Here is a 24105-nt window from a genome sequence, read left to right on the forward strand (position 1 = left end):
CATGAAGAGTGTCGAATCGCGGTTTTATGATCCAGTATTCTTGATCACCTTCCTATCTGCTTAATTTAAGTATATTTTTCCTGTACGTTTTGGTGATAGTTTTAAATGGGCCAGAAAAAGCGGATTAATGCTCTGAGCACCAGTTACTTTATTTAATCGTTCAGGATTTAGAAATTGAACGAGAAAGTTTAGAATCATACTTTTCATTACTTATGTAAAACTAATCCGATATTTTTGAATTTATGGAATGGAAACTCTGGGTATAAGTGATTCTGTACTTAAATGAAATTCAGAACAAATATTAGGTTGAGTCGAAAGTTCTACTAAAAATTGAAAAATCATTCATTGCCTTATTTTTGCTTCTAATTAGTTAGAAATGCAGGATATATGACTGTTTAAGGCTGAAATCTAATACAACTTGTGATTTTCTATAAATGTATGAATTTTTGTAGTATTAACATTTTTTTAAAAAAATTGTTCAACATTGTGAGAATTGAATTTCTTTAGAATGATAAATTAGTAAATTGATTAGAAGATTTTTCTTTCTCCCGATTAATTATATATATATTCTTAGGTTGATTCAAAAGTTCGTATACCTTTTTTTAATTAATGCTATTATTGGGTTATTTTTCATCTGATTGATAAGAGATCTGGGAGTTGGTATTTGTATTGAATTTTTCGACCGCTGAAATAATCTTGTAATTTTTCCTAAATTTTTAAATATCAATTGCAATTTGTTATAATTAAAAATCAAATAGTTTTGGAATTTATGAATTTTTCAGAGTTAGAGTTTTTCTTTGGAATTTGAATCACGATTAGTAAAAATAAAAGAAACTAAAAGCTCGGATTCATATTTTTTGCGAATTGCGAAATTATTGTAATTTTGAATTATTTCCCCCCTTTTTTTGAAAAATTTTTGGTCGGTATATACACGGATGATTAGTATTTGCTTTATCTCCTTCACATTTCAGCTTTATTGATCAATTATTGGAATTTGATTACAATCGATAGTTTTTCTGAAATTTTTGAGAAAAGTTAGAGCACGGATTCTCATGTTAAATTTCTACTGAATCGAATTTCTAGTGTATGTTGTCTGCTTGGTTTTAACGGTGTATATATGGTCAACTAAGGATTGACTGCATATACACCACCCCAGTTTGGTTAATAAAATTACATGAAAATCTGAATTGTTTTGTTTTGTTTATATTTATTGATAAATATTATTGCAAATTCCGAATATTGGATCATAGATGTATACCGAAAGAGAACTTGGCTGAGACCTGTACTTCTCTCAATGCTCCGTCTGCCATTAGTTTCCTCGTATGAGTCCGGAGGAATCATTTGTTTTTGATAAATTTGGTTTTGTTTGATTGCTTCGGGTTCTTACGCGGAGACGGGTGGATAGGAGCGTTACAGGCTCCACATTCCCTATCTGCACAGAATCAGGGTTTCGGCCAGGATTTCAAAATCGGGGGATTTCAAAAATTTAAGGGGGTGTGGGTGCTTGACTTTCAGAAAACTTATAGCTATTATTATTTTTACTTTTCTCGTATTATCCTAAAATTCCGCAATAACAAGAAAAATGACATCTTTCCAGTGCAACTCTAACTTCAACAAAGTAGAAAATGTTGAATTGGCCTTTTCGTTTCTTGTTTTCTCTATTTTGCGTGAATACCCATTACAATCAAAGTAAGTTATGATGTTAACGATCTAATACATTTGCCTGATGTTGAACTAAAATCTGTCGTAGTTTCGTGATTAATCTATGCATGAAGAAATAAACGTCGGATGTTCTCCTAAATTTATAATTTCTCTTGTCATTCTTAGATTTCTATTTCCTGCCCAAGGGCACCGATTTCTTCGTAACTTTGAGGTGCCCATTCATAAAAAAATATATATAACAATACATATAACAATAAAAAATACATATAAAAATATATTCATAAAAATATATGGGGACACACATGAGCTTTTGGGGGGAGCGGCCCCCCTCGGCCCCCAGGATCGGCGCCCTTGGCCCCGCCTAAAATGAAAAGTCTTTATTCTTCACGACTGAGATCAATCGGTGATTAGATTTAGTTAGATGAACTCAGTCTGATATCTGAAGTGCTAAATCAACATGATATACCAGAATATTATTTTTAATTGCAGATATTGCACATTTGTCACAATATTGTAGGGGTAACTTAAGTAGTTAAAATTTATAGCCAATTCATATGTAATTTTGTCCTTATCAATGTGACTGATATATTCACGAATGAGTTGAGTTTATTTTAACGTTTCTTTCAGCAGCGAGGCTATATAAGACGGACCTACTGATTAACGTGAAGGGGGCCGCGGTGGCTCAGTGGTAGACCGTTCAGCTCCGGTGCTTGGGGACCCTGATTCGATACAAGCTCGAGCCGTGTGGACTTTGTGGTGGACAAACACCGTGCTAATGGGTTTTCTTGGGGTTATCCCATTTTCTCCATTAATTTCTCATCATCGCCGTCTCTTCTAGCCTAACCGGCAAAACCGTGGGATTGTTATTTTGAATATCATGTGAAATATATGAAATCTAGCCACTTTTGAAACAGATTTCACCTTTTCTCGAAGATAAGTTTATGCTTTAAGAGAAGAATGGGGTGTGAAGAAAGTGCCTATTCTCTAGGTCAAAACGGTCCGAGCAACATAGCTTGCTGATAAAAACAACACCGCGTCAATCGATAAAACCTCCTTTTACTTCTCTTTTCCTGATCGAATGCATTCTTGAAGTTCTTTCTTCATTCCTTTGTCTAAATTGAGGGAGTTCAGTGGACACTTCAGTTGTACAACAAACGTCTTACGGGAGACCGATTTTCATTATTTGATGCTCTTTCAAATACTTTCTTCCAAAATTTACTAATTTTGATAGGCAGTAGAAGACGAAGATGTAATTTATTTGGAGTGCGAAAATAACTTATAGGGAACGCAAACGAGAACATTTTCACTTTTTGAATACACGAGCCAGGACCGCTTGGTTTTTTCTCTGTTTGGAAGAACTTTGTACTACATGTGATGAGTTAATATCCTCCCTTCTCCGGTTGTACCAGAAAATTCTATGTTGTGTGGATTCAATGAAAATACTATGAAATATACAAGATAATACCTTTCTTTGCCTGATATTTCCCTTGGTCAAGTACTAGGACCGTCTATCCACACATTAAATTTTTTCTCGATATTTTCCCAATGTAGTAGTGGTGGTGTCGATATTGGTAGTGAGTACTCTTTATATTGAAGAGATGCCCTAGTTTTGTAACGAACAACTATGATAAGAAAAGTAACGGAAAAAGAATCAGAATTGTGTGTACAAAACCTAGAAATATTATAGTCTGACTGTGGGGTAATTTTGTTTCATATTTCTTTTCCATCTTCTACAACAATTATAATATTGTCAGATTACTGACACAGTATCGGGAAAGAATATGAACTCTTTTACCCAAAGTAACTGCGAACTTACCTGAGTAGTCTCCAATCTTCAGAAAATAAATGGAGATAAATTTTATGTTTCAACTTATTTTCAATATTTTTATATCCCTTCTTAAATGTGAAATAGTATCGTTCAAAATGATTATATATTAAAATCTACTTAAATATATTTAGCACATTTAGGTACCTTTATTATCGTCAGTAAATAAAAATAGGATCGATTATATTTGACAAAATTTAATCATTATGAGTATAGAAGTAATTCCAATCAATTAAGAAAGCAAAAACGTCTTTTCGGTACTTTTCATAAGACTAATTAATTTATTTTTATCCTGACAAAGTGTAAATTTATTGAACTAATTCCAGTGAACAAAATTAATAAATGTTGGGAACACCTATATTCCACGTATTTGACTCGTGCGCGTGGGTTTGCCCCGTTTCCTCCCACTTCTTCATTCCACCAATTGCCCCATCATTGTCCATACAGCCCGAGCCAAACTTGCCAGCATTAATCGAAATGGCGCCCCTACATACCCTCAACCAGCTGCGTCCCGGGGCAAATGCTCCGAATTGCCCCCCTCCCTTAGATCCGGCCTTGAGAAGAACACAAACCAACATTTGGTAAGTGGACACTAGACAGCACGAATGTTACCTAACCGAGTGGGGGCAAAGCGAAGTCTGTTGGTCTGTTGGACCACGTCGTAGTTTCAAGGGAGCAGGCGCGTTTGCGACGGTGCATACGCATCTAGCGGGAATAGTAATATAGGTAGGTTTTGGTAATGATACGAATTTCAACACCACTTATCATGGTTTCGTACTAGTAACTTTCCACTTGTAAACATAGTACATCTTCTGTGCACGGTGCAGAAATACACAGCCGTACTGGCCATCTACTGTACCATCTTAGGTTGGTTAGGTTATAATACGATAAAACTCAAACACAATATGTTACAAACTTGACGTATACGAGCCATTACCATTCTGCTTTTCCAGCCACTAAATCACAACAAGTGTACGTATAAGCCAATAGTCTTTTTCGCCCCCACATGCAGTGCCGCTTACATCATCAAAAACAACGTACCACAAACATCTTCTTAACTTCAACTATTTTCCTCTCCTGACTTTCACTTATTTTTATCAGAAACCAAAATAAACTTTCTCCAATTTACCCTGTACCTTTTCCTAAAATTGGTCCAGTTATACAGAACTTAACCTCTTGAGAATTAGAAATATGGTGTTAGTAATTTTGTATTTAATGTAATTTTATACTAAGTTCGCTTCGTTATGGTTAGCGTCCTCTTTAGCACCAAGGCAGTATGAGACGTTGGGTTCAATCTCCTACCGGAAATCAAACCCAGGACGTGTATTCAAGGCTTGCGCCCTAGACCTTTGCGCAAGACTTCTCTTACCAGGGACTACATAATAATAATGTTAACGTAAACTATGTTATTTCTATCGTATTAATAAAGTAAGAAATATGACACCTATATGAATAAGTTCCTTAGGAATTAATATTTTTGGGAGTTAATACTTTTTACTCTTACCGTAGTTTGGAGTTTGTGTGTTGTGAAACACAGGTTTTCGTGAGTGTGAACGTATTATTCTATATACAGAGTGGGCCATAAGCCCCTTACCACTTCTTGTAAAATCCGTGTTCGTGTTCGTGTGAAATGCCTCTTGTTCACACGAAACAGCAAGAAAATTGAACAAGAAACGTACAAAATGGTGTCCAGGAGTAGGCTCCAATCACAGATAGGTTGTGCTTTTGATCACCAATCCAAGATAATATATACTACACTCCAGAGTGAGGTGCCGAATTGCTGTTCCATAAGAGATAGTCCTTTGTAGCTTATGTAGTCTCCAAACGAGTGCTCGTATCGCGGGTTGCAATTGTGGTTTTCACTGTTCCAAATGCAACCCCAATATCCTCGGAAGGCATAATCTGTCAAGGCGAATGCACTTCCATGCACAGACACTGTTGCAGTTACTTGTCGCGTACCATTTATCGTGGAGTCTTGCCCTATTATTCTGCCCTTCGAATACACGTTTGTTTTGCCCGAGTCTTCTACACTTCGTCCCGTCCATACCATCACAATATGTTCTTCGCGGTTACATCATTGGTTTTCCTTTTGCATTTTACCTTACATTGATATATCATACACCCCGCTTCTCATTTCAATACCTTACGCTATATCCAAGATGGCGGCTTTCAAGATGGCCGCCAAGTCAGTGTTATAGCATATCAAATATCTTGATATTCTGCTGCTGCCCATTCTTTCCGTTTTCGACATAAACGGGTATTTTGGGACGTTTACCTTATATCATATTGTCGCGTGGTGCGTTGTGTTGCGGAGCATATCTCCGGTGTTTCTGGATTGGGGAAGTTCCAATTTGGCATTTTTTCTTCTTTTCTATTATATGTTCTCTGGGCGAAGTTTGAGTCGGATCTGATTGTGCCTTGTTCTGTACGTTGCTTGTAAGTGACAGTAACAAAAATCAACGAGTAAACATCTGTTCGTCATTGTTTGCCCGGCACCGGCTGGCTTGTGATAAGTACAAAGCGTTCCTTTCGAACATTGTCACAGTTGCCGAGAAGTGGTGCATGTATGTCAATATACAATGTATTGTTACACTCGTAGAATATGTTAATGTTATGTCTATGTTGTATTTGTATTGGAATTAACAGAACAGCAGATTAAGAATAAACTATCAAATATAAAAACAGCATAGACTTAGTCATCGGCCCATTATTTATCTACCTTTGCTTTCTGATGTTACATTTTGTTGTATTGGTTACGCTAAAGTCAACTGTCAAAATGTATTTATGTATTCAACTTCTCGATTTTAATTTGTAAAACATTATTGAAGAATTAAATTAAGATAATAACCAATTTGGAAAACAGGGCATACATTAGATGTGAACTTTGAAACAACTAATACCTAATAAGAAGTTCAATTGCAAATTACAAACGTTAGGCTTATACATATAATCAAAAACTAGACTTATTTATACATAACAACGGATAAATATTAACTCACCTCTCGCTCCTAGTAGGAACATAAGTAAAAGTATTTCAATTTTTGTGATCATATTTGTTTTTTCTTACTTTTGCTTTTATAATATATTGGAACAAAATACGTTGGATTAAAACAACTGCGAGTAATTGAAGTTGCTATCAATCAAAGATTATTAGTTGTAGAAGAGTTTATATTTCTAACATAGACACAGAATTCATATATTGAAGTCGTAATATTTCCTTATGTAATTTCAATAACATGGAAATATGACAGGTTACCATATTGGTAATATAAGTTCTCGTGCAATCTCACTTATTTGAAACATACATGAATACATGTGATATATACTTCTTTCATTAGAAAATGATCTCCTAGTAACTTACAAATATTTCTTGTGGGATGAATTGTATTGCTGGGTGCAGATTACTTTTAGTAGGGCTTAACCTTAATCAATGCAAATGCAGCATACTGACATATACCTTCAAACTAGAGTGCAAAATACACCAATCAGCTTGTGCTGAGTCGCTACTTAACAGCACAAATGAGCTTCAACGAAATGCGGGCAGGGCGAAGGAAGTTGGCTCGCGCAGTAGCATAGGATACATCCCAAGAGAATAGGTAAATCAGCGACGGTAGTTAAGCGAATAAGCAAAGACAGTTGAAACACACTGTTTTCTTCATATTAAATGCTTTGCGTGCCAGAGAGATTTATCATTACGGACAGTAATGGTATTCATGGCATTTACATAAAACTTCACTTCATCATTATTTCATTAGGGATTATTTCGTGCTTGCAAGCGTGCTCGTTGGATTACGTTTCTTAATATTATTAGGGATATCAGGGATAAACACTCAGTATATTCTGATTGCTTGTATATTCCTCTTTCGAAATAACATTAGATATTTCTTCTGTAAATGTTACAAATCTCTTTTCAAAAACTGTGATATGACAAAAGTTCACAACAGATAGGCCCCGAACAGGGCCTTACCCAGAGGGGGCAATTGGGGACGGCTCACAGCAACGACCCCCCAAATGAAGTTTGATGGGTTTTTATTTAAATATGTTTATCAAAGAAGATGGCGAATGCTTATAATACAACCAACAGCTATGTTCATTCTTCACACGAGAAAGAAATATAAGGTGTAATGACTATAAAATCGGAAATTTGAATATTGTAAAATTGTTCTTCCTTTTCCTTTAAGAAGCGGAATTGTTCTAAACACTGCAACACATATTTACTTCTGTATTCCTTTTTGGTTGAGAGTTTATATACAATGGCGTCGCCTTATTCAGTTCACAAGAGCACGTAAACCAAAGAAAATATTGTGTTCTTATTGCTCTTTAAGATATTTAAAAATGTTTAGAGTATTACATTATTACGTCGTTTCTTTTGTTTTCTTATCAGTAACATTGCAGTCACCACAAGTTTTTTCTAAAATATTAAATAGATTTTTCGTTTCTTTCTCCCTTATGTAAAGGGTCATATAAAAAGTCTCCGCGGTTTTTCGGTAAATTTGTAACAAAAATTTCTTTATTGATAATCAATTTTAAGCCAGTACATATTGAACATTATCTATAACCCAAGCCATTTTTCGGGTAACTTCATAATTCCATGTGTAGAACCATGGTTTATTGTCGAAAAACTTGGCCAATAGATTTTCAGCGGGGATTCGGTCGGCCATTTTTAACCATCAAGAGAGTTTAGCAGAAACCGAAACAAATGGCAGTCAGACGATGCAATGTCCGGGCTATACGGTAGGTGCATCAAAACTTCCCAACCAAGTTCCGTCAATTTGTTCCGAGTCATCAAAGATGTGTGTGGTCGCGCATTGTCATGATGAAAAACAACTCCCTTTCTGTTGGCCAATTCTGGTCGCTTTTTCTGAATTGCAGACGATCGAGTTGTCGCTGGTTCAAATGGCACGTTGTGCACAATACAGGACAGAATTTATGTTTCCGTCAGGTTGCAGAAGCTCATAATGAACAATTCCAATCCAATCCCACCAAACACTCAACATAACCGTGTTTGCCAACAATCCAGGAAGTCGTTTGTGGAGAGTCACCAACCTTTGACTATGATCGCTTGCGTTTGATATTCTCGTAATTGACCCATTTTTCATCGCCTGAAATGAGTCGCTTCGAAAATGGTTCGATTTCGTTGCGTTTCAGCAACATTTCACTTATGGTAAATCGGTCAATGAAATTTCTTTGCGTTACTTCGTGTGTGAACACAAACATTGAGCTTCTTTACGTTGCCTGCTTTTTTCATGTGATTCCAAACTGTCAAGTTCGTTTGAGACAATCTTTATGCGTTTGGTTACAATGCTGTCATATATAATTACGTAAAACTCTATTACTTGTGAGTGTTTGCCAGATATATAGGCATCAACACTATCTAGTGGCAAAAAACCGCGGAGACTTTATATATGATCTTTTATATGCTTTGCACCATCACATCACGTTCACAACAGGGTTCCAAGCGTGATGGACACCTCCCTTTGTATAGTAAAGAATGGAAGCAGGCGCAATGGAGTGAAGGAACTGTGGTCTCTCAAGGTTCAAGGGAATATTTGAACGTGCAGTGTTGACAGCAGTCCATTACTGATTTCCAATAATGTGATGCTTTAAACAGAATATAGCAAGCATTCTCTTGCAATTTAAAGTAGCAGAATATAGCAAGCATATAAGTAAATCAGTGTATCACCATACACCATGTTTTCACTTTTACCACCTTGATATAGATTGAGAGAATCCTGTCTCAGCTAATCAAGTAGAATCTCCGAACTGAGGTAATTTATGAAAGAAACCAATGGTGCGTTTTTTTTAGAAGCATTACCTCTCAAAATATTCAATATTTTTATCTCAATTTCTTATAATAAAAACGAGATAATAAAACAAAGATAATTATGGTCTTCCGAGATCTAGCGAATGGGATGAGAAGTTTAGAACTCTTTTCCAGACACTCTTAGTTAACGCCGAACGAAACTTATTTCCAAGTCCATTTTTACTAATACGTATAATCTTCGATTTTTCCATCAGGTAGGTTTTCCTGTCTACATAAACTGAATATTTGTAAGAAAAGTAAATAGCTTATGAAATTCTAATTTACTTTGTGATATTGTTACAGTAGTAAAATCTTATCTGCTGTGCTGTGAGAACTCGAAGGAAAATATCAGAACGGATTTTCCTGTTTCAACATTCTTGTTTAACACGTGCTAAATGGAAGAAGACTAGTATCAGTATTTGAATGAAATACCGCACTTTCAGCTGTAATACATCTCAAATAACCGCGGCGTTGTTTCTATTTTTCCTAACTTATTTTAGTATTTTGGACATTGTACTTGAGTAGCTCAGACACTATTCTCTCAAGTATCTCAAAGTGCAAAAGTGAAAGCGTATTGAATGGTGATCCACTGACTTACTTATATGTTTCCTAGCATTTATTTTATCTTTTCCGTAGATTTCAGTTATATATTCATATTGTTTCATCTTCCCATTAAAAGAGGAATTAGAATTAAAGAAAATTAAAATACTGTATACGTTCGAATGAAAGATTTCAAGCAATTTAATATTTTTATTTTCGGCTATTGAATTTTTCATTTGGAACATTTTATTCTGCATATCTTTCTGTTTTAGTATTTTCTACTACTACGTATTCCTCTTAGAAGTCGATTGAATGCGTACTGACATTTCAGGGAAGTGTACAAAACTCATAAACCAATGATATGAGAGATTTTTAAACAGATCCGCGAAACACTAATTGGCCTTGAAAGTATAGTCAACAAACTAAAGAGCATATCTGGTTGCAATGATGTGAACAAACATTGTGGGAGATGGCTGAAATTCAACTCAATTATAGAAGAGGCTATCTTTATTCTATATTCCAAAAGCAAATTGTCTTAAAATAGATGGAACAGAGTGAAAAACTAGAAACATTAACATATATGTCAATGGAAAATCAAAGAAAAACAAACAATTCCTCCATTTATCTCAAAAACCAAGAGAGAGAGAGAGAGAGAGAGAGAGATGTCTGAACATTAGTTTAAATATAGAATAAACTATGTAGATTTTATATTCGAAAACCGAATTGTCCTAAAAGGGACGGAACATAGTCAGAACGCACAAAACTGTAACATTAATGCCATGGAAAATCAATGAAAAACACAATGCCTCAATTTATCTCAAACACCGAAACAGGGAAATGGCTGAAAATCAGCTTAAATATAGAACAGGCCATGAAGATTCTACATTCAAAAAAGAAATTGTCCTACAATGAATGGAACGTAGTCAAAAACAACGGAGTATTAACATTAACGACAATGGAAAATCAATAAAAAAAAAAAAAAACGAAATCGTCCACATATCTCAAAAAGTATAATAACAAGATGGTTCATTCAAGGCTTATTGCAAAATTATAATGAAGATCTTTAAAACGATATATAGCACGTAAGGTAAATATGGATAGAACATCGTCAGAGGTCAAATTGCTTGAGTAAAATCAATAGTAATGATAAAGGATATGTATCTTCTTGAAATTACCCACGGAACCCCAAGCGGAGGTTACGTGATTGAAATATTTCGCATCTGGATTTAGAATCTCCAGACTCGATTTAGCACGCAACATGACTTTTGATCTGACCACGTGACACAGTCTAGTCCTTATGGCAAGCCGAACACGCCCTCTTATTTAACTTCATCATGAAAGATACGAGTTAAATAACCATATAGTGCAATGCCAATGAATCCTTCATTGCAGTCAAGTAGTAGCACTTCAACATTTAATTAAAATTCATATTGGGATGAAGGCACTTGCTTTCATTATGGCAGTTGCTCCATCCACTCCCAGTACAATATTATTATGAAAAATATATTTAATTTTCATAATACCTAGCCAATAGGAATTTGTACATATGTAAGAATGACATTAAGAGAATCTTGTAGCAGATTGGATGTTTCACAGTTTGCTCCCTTGATTAGCGTCCCTGTTGTGAGTACTGTGATATAATTTGGATGCAATATATATATATATTCAGACACAAGGCATTCTGGGTATAAGGGCAAACCCGACCTAAGTTATGTGCAATCTGAATGCTCCAAAATTACTTATGAAGTGTTCGAGTAGTAATATTAAACTGCAGTTCTCGTATCAATATTTATAGCTTGTGAAACTCACTCATCTTTTGCTTACAAAGTGCAGTTTCCAAATGAATGAGTGATTACTTCAACCGTTTAGAGTACATTAGTGAAAAGAATTTTCAATCGCTCGTACTACTCGTAGCTTTTCACACGTTCTTATCTTCTGTTCAATAAGTGGATAAGAACCGACAAAATGTATATCATATGAAATGTATATCCTTGAAATCACATTGTTTAACAACAGCTAAATTAAGCCAATAAAACTACACAAACAGGAACGAGTAAATAATAATCGTAATTCACTCATGGATATTATTTGGGGACGACAGGGAGCAAATTTCTCCCTTAAGTTTGAGCTTTTTACCTATAATTTAATTGGACGGTGTTATGCATCAATTGCCCAAGCGCCATTTTGCGATTTTCGAGATTTTTACATCAGTGAATAGGAAACAATGTAAGTAATGTAAAGAAAAGTAGTTTGAAATCCTACTATTTGTTTAAACGTTCAGAAAAAGCTATTCGATCAAGCGCCAAGTACTGGATCGTAATGACATGTTTATATTTCCTTCAATATCTCAGAATCGTGTTTTGGCGCTTGGTCAATTAATGCATCACACCGTCCATGCCCTCCCTCCCCTCTGCTTCTTTTTCGCCTTGGGTTAGATTCCTGTTGTGAGTCCTTGAAAAATCTGAATGCATTACGCTGTTTCGAATCCACCATCAACTGCATGTTGAAATCTCATACGCTCACGGTCGGGGAATGCGCTGAAATACGTTACTCTCATATTATTCTGTTAAATGCTGGAAGTGTTGTACAAATATCAGTGGGTATCATGTTAAAAGCCAACTGACGAAGGTAAAGGTTCTCCTACCCTCCGCAATGGGCGAAAAATTCGCGTCTTTGGATCTAAGAGTGTGCATGCGACCTCGTCACAGCTTCATCGAGATAGGTAGTGAAAGGGAGGCTTCGGCACTTCTCTGAAATGGACAACTAGGTTGTGACTTCGCATGGGATGCATGGTAACGGTAGTATCTAAATTATAAAATTCTAATACATCTATCGCTTCTGGTTTCGATAGAAGAATAAGTGTTTTAGGGGCTAACCTATGTCAGGAAAACATTTATCAGTCTATCTCTTATCGTTTTCGATCTACGAAAAATTAGCATTAAAACTGAAATTTGCAACATATTTGTAACACTTCGGATTTCTGGTTTTGAAATGGAGATATATGACCTCAGTCAGAACTTATTCTTGAAATAATAAATGTAACAGAAACTTCTTATAGTTATATATTATGTAGGTTGAAATCGGAGATAATAAATCTGTCTCAATTCTGTTATTTTAACTTAACGTCCTATTAATTTGGATCGAAGCTAAAGAAGACGTTGATAGTGACAATGAACGAAATTGTTGAATGTAGAAAGAGATAAGAAATGGGTGAACTCCGGAAAGCATATACAAACGGTGTTTATGCATTGTTAAAAGGTTAGAATCAGATCCCACACAGCTACAGATTTTCCATTTGTACTTTCTTCCATTGCTGTTGAACAGATTAATGTATCGGCATCTCCTTCTGCTTCATATACGGCTATCTTGCTTCTTGGAAGACTGTTTTCGTCATTTGAACCAGTCTAGTTTTGTTCGCAGAATTTCTCAAGAACTGTGCTTGATCTCTCGTAGTTACCATGGCAGAATCAAATGCAATGGTTGCAGACATTTTTCCCAAAGCTCTTCGCTGTCTTTTGGCATGTATCCATCAAATACATGGCACTACAAGGTGAAAAATGTCGCTTGACATAATTCACATACTTAACGCAGATTTGCTTGTATGTGTCATTATTAGTACACACCATTGCATGAAGAAGGAATCCTCCATCCACAACATACGTAATGTCTTCTAGTGTTTTAACACAAGGCAACAGAGACTCGACAATATTTACCGTAGTTCATTTGGCATTCTTGCGCATGGAGATGTTATCATATAAGGAAGGTAGCGTTGGCGCTAATTCATATTTCAGATACTAACGAAGATTTTCACTTCGCTTAATTACAGCTGCGATTCTTCCGAAGAGCTGCGACGGATTTATAACAATCGTCTCTTCTTTGAGTTTTACAGTACTGTAGGTGGCCGAGATAGGGATGACTAATTTTTTCTCTCAAGCTTTACAGATCCGTAGAATCCTCCAATCATTCTCTGAATTAATGTTTTCCCAACACTACTCTATTCATCGCAATTTGTTTTCTTGTCTGCAACTAGGCCTGTAGTAATTCCTTTTGAATTGAATTTTCTAAAGGGTCGTGAACAGACAACCATTCTGAGAATTTCAAGTCTTTATCATCACGAGATGAACGGGAGGGCCTTAGCTCAACGTGCTGATCAGATGACAAGAACAGTTTCCCATAAAAGTCCTCTAGAACTTCTGTTACGATAAGAGTACTTGAGAATGGTAGGATCTATCTTGCTAATATAGAGTATGTTTTCTTCCCTATCTTGAGTTAATCCCCAAGAAATTTTCATGGTCTTCATTAATGATTGCTTCGTTATCATATCAGTTGGAACTTCGCTCCAGAAGGTCACTTTTCTGCGAAATGTGAAATATCCTTGGGTTGTTGATTTATTGTAATCCTCTGGTTCCATACTTACCTCCAAGGCTTCCATCTGCTGAATATAATGATGGGCACATTTTACATAGACATGATGAACAGTTGCGTGAAAATACGGAAGCATTAATTTAATTGCATGCGAGTGAAGTATCCAGTTACCTGTTCGATCTGCATGGATGAATGGCAGTACAATTCTGACCTGCTCTATGTGCTGCAGCCAAAGTATACCAGTTCGGGAAAAGTCGCCATTATACTTTGGGATTTCCACAATATCGTTTTCAAGGTGTCGAATAGGTTCATTTTCTTGCAAATCTTGGATATTGGCTTCTCCACCCAGATATTGTTGAATAAGTAGATCGCTGATCTCAGATCGTGTCACCTCCTCAGTGGGTTGTAAATGTCTTTCTAACTGCATGTACAGCCATAGTCAAGAAATGAGCTCTCAATGATCTTGAGTAGGCATTGCCGTTCAGCGTTTTCACTACTGTTTTCTTGGCGTATAGGATACCCCAAAGTTCTTCTATACCACTTTCTGACAATGTATCCAACCATGCCTAGAAATGACATAAGTAAGTGGAAACCTCCTAATCGCACTACAAAGTTGGACAATTCAGAAATGTCTTCAGCTGCAGATACGATTTCAACAGCTTTCCAGTATAATGGCTGGTGGAATATCACAACGCATGTGCTTTGTCCAATTTTCTTGCACTCTTTTACTGTATACAGAAGAGTAGAGTGGATAGTATTGATATCTGATGCTAAATTATTGAACAAAAACAAAGACACTACACTACTTATTGTAAATGGCGTGCATGGCACCATTTCACAATGGTTGTGGCGTAGCTTTCACAAGATGCATGACTATCCAAAGGTTGTTTGTAAATTCTGTCAATTTGATTCGAGGAATTAGTCTCCTATCTGGAGGAGAGAGAGACTTGATTACGATTCTCGCCAAGCCGATGTTTGTTTTCTCTTTGTAAGGAACAATTTTTGTTTGGCGAAAGAGGACACAATTTCTGCTGATGGAGTTTGCAGACGAGGGACTAGAAGACCGATAACTGATTCTTCAGGAGGCGTATTTATTCGTATACCGCCCATACTGTGGAAAGTTCCATGGCCATCAAGAGTTCTTGTGTTGAAATCAGCGCTTTCTAAAACAAATTTCGTGAAATGACAAGTGGATTGAGGAGCAAAATACAAATTCGAAAATTCATATGTACGAACTTCAGTGTAGTTGACACATATACCAAGACTGTGAAGAATATCTACTAATTTGCGGGAACTGAAATGTCGTAAACAGTAGACTCCTACAGCTAGATGAATAGGAGACATAAATGTTCTGAGGCGACACATTGAAATAATATTGGTCAAAATATTTGAATCATATTTCTTGCTTGCAGTTACAGAGTCCGTGGGATATATTGATCCTTGTAAACAAACATGCGATCTGGCTGAGGATAAGACGATGAGGATCTCCTTAATGTTTCAAAAAGGATAAATATATATAAAATTTGTTGCAGAGACATCTATCGACCATTTGAAAAACTTTCATTACATTCCTTAAATCGGAAACTGCTTCGAAATTACATATCTCAGTTAATTTCTATCTGATTTCAACGAGCTTTCTTTTATATTGTAGGTAGTAAATAGCTCATTAAAATAACTGAAACATATAACGTCTATTTTCAATTTAAAAGTAATAATAAGAAGAATTCTCCTCTCTCTCTCTCTCTCTCTCTCTCTCTCTCACACACACACACACACACACATACGTTTATAAGATATACACAATATATATGTATGGCATATGGAACCTGTATGTTCAATGGCGAATTCACAAAAGCTCTCCATTGACTTCTGTCAGCCAACTGGGTCCAGTTTCTACTTTGTATTCCTATTTCTGCGAGATCCGTCTTAATATTATCCTCCCATCTACGACTAGGTCTTGTTAATAGTCGTTTCCGGATTAAAACTTTGAAAGTGTTTCTACTGTCTTGCATTCTGGCTACATGACTTGCCCACCAGAGCGTCCTAGACTTCATGACCCTAACAATGTTTAGTAAACGGTATAAATTATGCTGTAGAGAAGACTAGCGAGGTACGAAACAAGGAAGGAGTGATACATTAGCTCTTATTCAGTTATGATTCCAACACTGACAGTTTTCTTAAGCTGATTAAGAAAGGATTTCATGACTCATTTCTTGAGTTGTGTTGATTGAGTGAGGACCACATTATCTCCGAAGAAAACAGAAGAAACATTTGAAGGTATATGTTTGCTTTTTGTTTTTCTTTTCTATGTAGCAAATAAAAAGCTTTCGTCATGTAACGTATTAGAATTTATTTTGTTTTTATGCATGACCGTTAATGTTTCATGGTTTATTGGTAGATATGAAGCCGTTTTGCTATTGAGAGTGTATTTGTATATAAAGGTTTGTAATAAATGAAGTAGGAGAACTTTGAGACGTCTCATTTCTCCCGGTTCAGTGTCCTAGGGTTCCCCAAAATACATTTGAAGGTAGATGACAAAAATCTAGCTTATTTTCCAATTTCTGTTTGAGAAGCATCATTTGCAGATTTTTTTAGCTTCTCAGTGTTGCCAAATTACATTGAGCTGGCTTCACCTGTGGCCAGAGCTTGTCCCAGATTAATATAATTTAATAAGATATAGAATAATCATATATAATTTATATAGTAAGCCGAATTTTTTCTTCATACGAAAGCTCTCGTGTAATAATGGGTATACATTAATGCCTTCATATTTACTTCTTAATTAAAGCATTTAAGTTCAGATTGTTTCCTGGTCATGGGTAATCAAATTTGTACTCATAGATTTGATTAATCTGATGCCTTATTTATGGATGACTGTGATTTACTTAGGGATTTAAGCATCCATGCTCAGAGTAGAACAGAAGAAACTGGGATAGGAATCAGCAGGGTCTACTCTAAATGTACAATCTCGGCATTCAGCTCATGAGATTGAGGAACACCGTTGAGAACCCTGTCATTGTGGCTAGGCTTGTGGGTCGAACCCTGACCACTCAATTGATTAGCCAGTGATAAGCCAACTAAACTACGGCCATCCGATGTATTTACACAATTAACTCAAAATTCTTGAGCTGAGAGCTACAGTCACCCATAAATAACTTCTTTAGCATGTTAAACAAAACTACATAGACTGTAATGTATTTTGTATTTCATATTGTTTAAATAAGATGAAGAGTATACTCTACGATTTCTTTGTAACTCTTACACTGTTTTCTCCCTCAGTAAACACAATTTATCTTCCGCGACTGCATTATATAGGCCTACTCTTAAATGTAGAAATATGTTGGAAATCAATAGTTTCTAAATATTTTACTAGGAACTAAAATACTACATATCGTATCTTTTTCTACACAGGTGCTTTGAGTTTGAGACAATCAATTCTTTCTTAACTTTTCACTAGGACATAAAATACCACTGTATTGTTTTTACATGTGATCTGTTTTGTAACATTCGTTAGGTTAAAATGCCTTTACACAGGAAGAAGAAAACTGATCGCATACAAGTTAATGAAACTATTATGGAAATGACTGTACGCGAAGATATTTCTGGAGAAGGTTTGAAACTGAACGAAAGTATTCATTAACAAACATAGTCTATATCGTTAGGTGAGGAAAATGAAGACAAGTGCTCCTGATGAAAGTGTTTCGTTTGGTCCTAATGAAAAAGTTTCACAGATTTTTTTTTTTTCTGATCGGGGAGAGGAACTTCTGAAAGATTATTAAATAACAGCATCTAAGGCAAATTATGGCCTCTCAGTCTCAGCAGCACGCCAACTGGCCTATGAATACGCAAAAGTTAACAAGAAAACTATCCCTCATCAGTGGGATCAAAGGAAAATAGCAGAATATGATAGCTATCAGGGATTCATGCCCAGACATCCGAATCTTTCTTTAAGAACAACGACAGGAACAAGTGTTGCACGTTTCTCTACTTTTAATAAAGAAAGGGTGGAAACTTTTTATGAAAATCTAGAAAAGAAGTTGTGGAGGAAGAAAAGCTTAACCCATATCAAATTTGGAACGCAGATGGAACAGAAATAACAACTTGTCACAAGCCTGTAAAAGTGATTGCTAAATGAGGAGGTAAATAAGTAGGAAAAGCCACCAGCGCTGAAAAAAGCACTTTGGTTACTTTGAGTTGTGCAGTAAATGTAGAGCGACCATACGTCCCTTTTTGACTGGGACAATCCCGTTTCAGATGCGTGTCCCGGTTTTCTCGTCAGTAGATAGGAAAAATTAGTATTTATCCCGTTTTATTCAAGTGAAAGAAGTAAATAAAAAACAGAACCTGTATTCCCTGTAAAGGTATTAATAATTAATAATAACAAACAGACAAGAGCTGAAATGAAATTCCATACATTAAACATGGAAATGTCATGATGCCTACCTGGTACATACACTCCTGTCTAGCGTGTTTTTTCAATCATGAATAACATATGGACTAGTGAAAAATCTTTCTTACGTGTTGCAGCAATGAAATCTATATTACTGATACGGGCGAACTTCGCAGAGAACAGCAATGCATTTTATGAAAGACTAGTGAAGAAAAAAGCTATTCTCAGGAAGATTGGTTCTTCTGATAAATACTTTTGGCATTCTTCAGTTTAAGAGTCAACTTCTTAACCAAGGTAATATCAAGGATTTGAACTAGGGCATGGAACAAATACACGCAGCATCATATCCTACTCTATTGTAAGTAAAATGCTGTTTATATTCTAAAGCTTATATATATTATGCTATATTACAATATAAATGTATTAAGTATTGCTAAGGTAAGCAGGAACTAATTTGCGCACTGACCTGTCTCTCATTTCTTATGATTTTTTAGAAGCCAGAATCTTTTCTCATTTCAACTGAAAATTTTATGGTCACCCTAAGTAAATGTGACTGGAAAGAGTATGCCTTTTTTCTTTATTTTTCTGCGAGTGCATTTCAAGAAGCATATGCTCTTGGGGTTTCCACCTGATAGTATGGGAGTAGGTCACACATCTGGTTGGAGGACAGCAGATATATTTCCGCTTTTTAAAGAACATTTTATCAAATATTCAGAATGCTCCAAAGAGAACAAAGTCTTACTCCTGGTTGACAACCATGGGAGTCATATTTTTATCGCTTCAATTCAAAAGGCAAAAGATGATGGAGTCCTTTTATTAACCTTTCCACCTCATACTGGTCACAAACTCCAGCCATTGGACATTTCTGTATATTCTTCTTTTAAGTGTTTCTACAATAAGAGAGGAGGCCATCCATGGAAGATAATTACTATTTATGAAATGGCTCAATTAGTGGGTGAAGCTTTTCCTCTTAGTTTTACACCTAACAATATTACAAACGGGCGTGAATATTTCCTTTTAACTCTGACATATTTGGTGAATCTCAGTTTTTGCCTCCGTCTGTAACTGAGGACAGAATACTTGCGTCTAACACTACACCTATACCTGACAGGGAATTTAAGAGAAATGACTCCTGTGATACGTTAGATTGACAACGTACGAGTGATATTTCTTTTTCGAAAGGTAAATCATCCTCTGTCAACATTAAGATAATTCACGACTCTAGAACACATTCTAATGCAGATAACTTCAGTAGCAATAACTTGGGTTAGGATCATCCTTCATACAGCTGCAAAGTTCAAGACTAAGTGCGAGTTTCTCCTTCCGAAGTTTGCCCTCTTCCGAAAAAGTCACCTTGGGAAAATATTTCGGGGTCGCGGTGGCTCAGTGGTAGAGCGTTCATATCTGGTGTATGGGGTCCCTGGTTCGATCCCAGCTCGCGACAATTGAACTTTGTGGTGGACAAACCGTGTGCGTGGGTTTCCTTGGAGTTCTTCCGTTTCCTCCCACATTCTTCATTCCATCATTTCATTCATTTCTCATCATCACCGTCTCCTTTAACGTAGAGGCATATGCTTGGGACGTAAAACTTAAAGATTTCATTTCATTGCATTTCCAGAAATATTTCCCAGAGAAAAAGAAGTAAATCTATGATTTTGATGAATTCACCAGTAAAGAAGCAAATAGAAGACGCTAGCAATGCTCGGAACATCAAGAAAAAATAACCTACAAAGACAAACATCTTCGTCAAGGAGAGAAAAGTGAAACTTGCTAACAAGTCTCAAATTTCGTCTTCAAGCAGTGATTACAGTCTTGCAAGCCTTATAAGCGATGAGCTAAATTTAGAGAGTGATAATGATAATTTCGTGGTGGATGTTCAAAGTGTTAACGATCTTATGATTGGTGATTTTCTTTTGGTGAAATTCTCTTCAAAGAGTTCTTTGGTGAGTTACATTGGATGTGTCACTCAAATTTTATCTGAAAATGTTTCTCGTACGGTGAAAAACTGGATATAGGTTTTGTTATCCTGATGTTTCTGACATTGCAGCAGTTCCTTTTCATGATATTACACCCAAATTGCCACATCCTCTGAGTTCAGAAGGAACTAAACGGTTTGAAAAAATCTACAAATTTGGTGTAGCTCTTGATTATGACTTAAGGTTATCTATACTTCATTCATTTTTCTACTTTTATTATTAGGCTATATATTATTGGAAGCATTGTTTTAATTTTTTTTCATTCTAATGATGTTACGTGTTGTGTTTAATTTACATACAGGGTCCATCCTTAAAGTAGTAGGACTGAGTCAATTAAAAATAAGATATTGACAGAAATAACACTTACGGTTAATATTCTTCGAAATATGATCCTCCTACATCCACACACCGCTGCCAGCGGGATTTCCAGTTTTCATACGCTTCCTGGAAGGCGGAAACTGGAATGCTGTTCAGCTGCCTCGTCACGGCCTGTTGTAATGCTTCCACCGAGCCGTGATGATGCCCTTTCAGGGTGGTTTTGAGACGGGAGAAGAGGAAAAATTCTGGTGGGGCAAGGTCGGGACTGTAGGGTGGCTGAGGCAAGGTTGCAATGTTATGTTGGGCCAGATACGCCACCACTCGGAAGTCCTTTTGCGAACGTCATTTTGCTCGCCTGTCAGCACTCGCGGCACCAACTTTGCACAAATTTTCCTCATTTGCAATTGTTCGTGCACAATTTCTTGAACTGGGGTTTTAGCAATGCCAAGTTCATCGGCAATCATGCAAACAGTTAATCTTCGGTCACTGTCCAGCAAATTCTTCACTTTTGCAACATTTTCTTCCGTTTTGGAGCTCGAAGGTCGTCCTGGCGTGCAGCGTCTTCAACTTCTTCTCTCCCCTCCCTAAACAGCTTGTGCCACTCAAACACACTCGATCTTCCGATGGCGTTATCACCGTACGCCGTCTTGATCATTTCATGAGTCTCTTTCCCAGTTTTACCGAGCTTCACGCAAAATTTGATGGCGTAACGCTGTTCCAAAAGATTGGCCATGACGCAGCGTGACGAGGGTCACTCGCGGAGGTTACGATAACGAGCGATCTTTACCCTGCTATGGCTGGCAGCCGACTGACACTTCTTCCTGTCTTTTCTTAGACCCACCTCAATCAACAACAGGTGGAGTAACTGTCGTTAGTCTGTAAAATGAAAAGAAAAAAAACAGCCCTACTACTTTAAGGATGGACCTTGTATATGCAGATGAGACATTAGGCTAAGTTTCATCATACAATGAAGGTATAAATTGATTTCAGTTAGGTTTTATCTTACTATTTTTTTTAAATAAATTAAAATATCATATTTCGGTTTTGTTTCTCGATTTATTCTTTGACGACATTTCGGTAGATGTATTATACAACTTGAATAAATTCCAAATTTATGTTGATATTGTAAAATAGTGTTTTCATAAGGAACAATATACTATGTCTCACACCTCTCTAGTATTTGTCTCAGTTCTTTCTTACGTAGGGAGGAGTGATACACTTTCTACTCCCGATATAATTGCAAATAACATCTTTGTTTATATCGAGCTGTACCAGGTAAAAAAATATACATAGAACTGCAACATATGATACAATCGTCACACTCCTTTTCAAACGAATACGTTTATTTGTTTGAAAGTAAATTGTTAAGTAAATTTTGTCCCATACATCCCGAGTCTCCTATATCTCATTTTGAAGTTTCTATCATTCCCGACTCCCGTTCCACTTGAGTCCGAATATTCGTTTCAGGATTTTATTCTCAAATACTTTCAGTCTGCGTTCTTCTCTCAGAGTACGTGACCATATTTCGCATCCATATAGTAAACAGCATGATTATCGTTTTATATATTTTAAACTTCAAATTTGTCGATAGTATTTGCAATGGAAAAAGATTTTGATCTGAATTATAACATGAATTCCGTGCTTTTAGTCAACATTTTATTTCTCCGTGGTTATGATTTTGGTCTGTTAATATTGATTCTAGATAAATGAAAGTATTGAAAGGATAAATTACAAAGTTAATTATTATGTCGCGATAGCTTTATAAGAAAATATAAAACAGTTTTGATTAGTATTAATAATAGTTTGTAGCGTACAACTCATGTGCGTGGGTTCTATCTGTGTTCTTCTGTTTTCTCCAACCGCATTCCTTCCACCCTTTCATTCATTCTTGTCATCATCGTCTCGTGTAGTCTCGGATCATAGTTGTGGATGCTAAAATAAGAATAATAAGTTTTCAAGCCATACACACTGCTCTTGTGGCTAAGTGTGTGCCATTTGCTGCGTGGGATTTAAAGTTCAATTGAAAGTAGGAAGCTTTAAGATTTTAACGTATTACCGACATTCAGATTCCACAAACTGTGTGTCGACATTTCGTATAGTCTTGGCGCTGTAGAGGTAGATTAAACATTAACCAATCAACTAAAGTGTAAGAAGTCAAATACGTACCTCGGGTCACAGCATTTGGCAGTCGCACATATTTCAATAATGTATTACAAATTATGTCCATTATTCTATGTAACCAAATTCACATTCTTCGAGATTTAGACAAACTTCGATATGATATACATTATTGAAAGAAACACGAAATATTTTTGTTGTTGTTGTTGAATATAAAACATTAATTCGTACTTTTATGTATTGTTCAAGATATAGAAAGCCAAAACAATACTAAAAAGCTTATGGCACTAGTTAAAAAATTACCGGACAAATAAATTTATATGCTATATTTTTTTTTTAGAACTTAGCGTCTCGTATCAGAGCTTAATGAGACGTGGACCTATAGTTTACCATGAAATCTAAAGTACTGTCGACCAAAGGCCACTAGACTAGTAAAGAACACCTAGGCTACATAATATTCAAACATCACAACTAATAAAAATAAAAATAAACTTTTAAAGCAATATTATGTTGCTGTAGTTACAATTACATACAATAACTTAAAACGAGGGCGATGCATATCATAAGCTGAATTCTTTCAGTTTAACGTCCCACGATTTGTCCTTTAGTCTAAAGGAGGTGAATGACTTAGACAAGTGAATGATGATCGAAGAATTGGTGGAATGAGAATGTGTAAGAAAACGCAAATTTCCTGAGAAAACCCACGGACGTAATGATGTGCACCATACTCCTCCGGGGATCGAACCAGGAAGCCCATGCACTAGAAGTAAATGTTCTACCACTCATCCATAATGGCCACTTCATAAATATCATGTTCTATCGAAACGGATAATTTGAGACATTAATATTTAACAGTTTCGATCAACGTAGAGGATACATGAGTGCACTGGTGATTACACAAGTTGTCATTTTAGGATTCACTCAGTTTATGTGCTATTACAAATGTTGACACCAGAAACACAAATTAACCCTACAAATAATAACTGTTCTATCTTATGGTACTGTAGTCCGAGTCACGAAGAGGTTTTCCTTTCTAAAAATTATTATACCCAGCGCATCTCAAAAAGAATGTTCTACAGTCACAGATAAAGAATAAATAACTAACATA

At 36.1% G+C, this 24105-nt stretch overlaps 1 protein-coding gene across 1 annotated transcript in view; it reads right to left on the reverse strand.

The window, feature by feature from the left end:
* The window catches only part of LOC145685836 (uncharacterized), a 74899-nt gene extending 68272 nt beyond the window's left edge, over window positions 1–6627 (reverse strand). The window contains exon 1 of the mRNA XM_081758432.1: window positions 6487–6627. Within this exon, the coding sequence (XP_081614558.1) occupies window positions 6487–6538 (52 nt within the window). The 5' untranslated portion in view covers window positions 6539–6627. The remainder of the gene's footprint in view (window positions 1–6486) is intronic.
* Between the last annotated feature and the right edge of the window lie 17478 nt (window positions 6628–24105).

Source organism: Thermobia domestica, chromosome 5 (assembly GCF_964235325.1).
Source record: "Thermobia domestica chromosome 5, izTheDome1.hap1.1, whole genome shotgun sequence".
NCBI lineage: Eukaryota > Metazoa > Arthropoda > Insecta > Zygentoma > Lepismatidae > Thermobia > Thermobia domestica.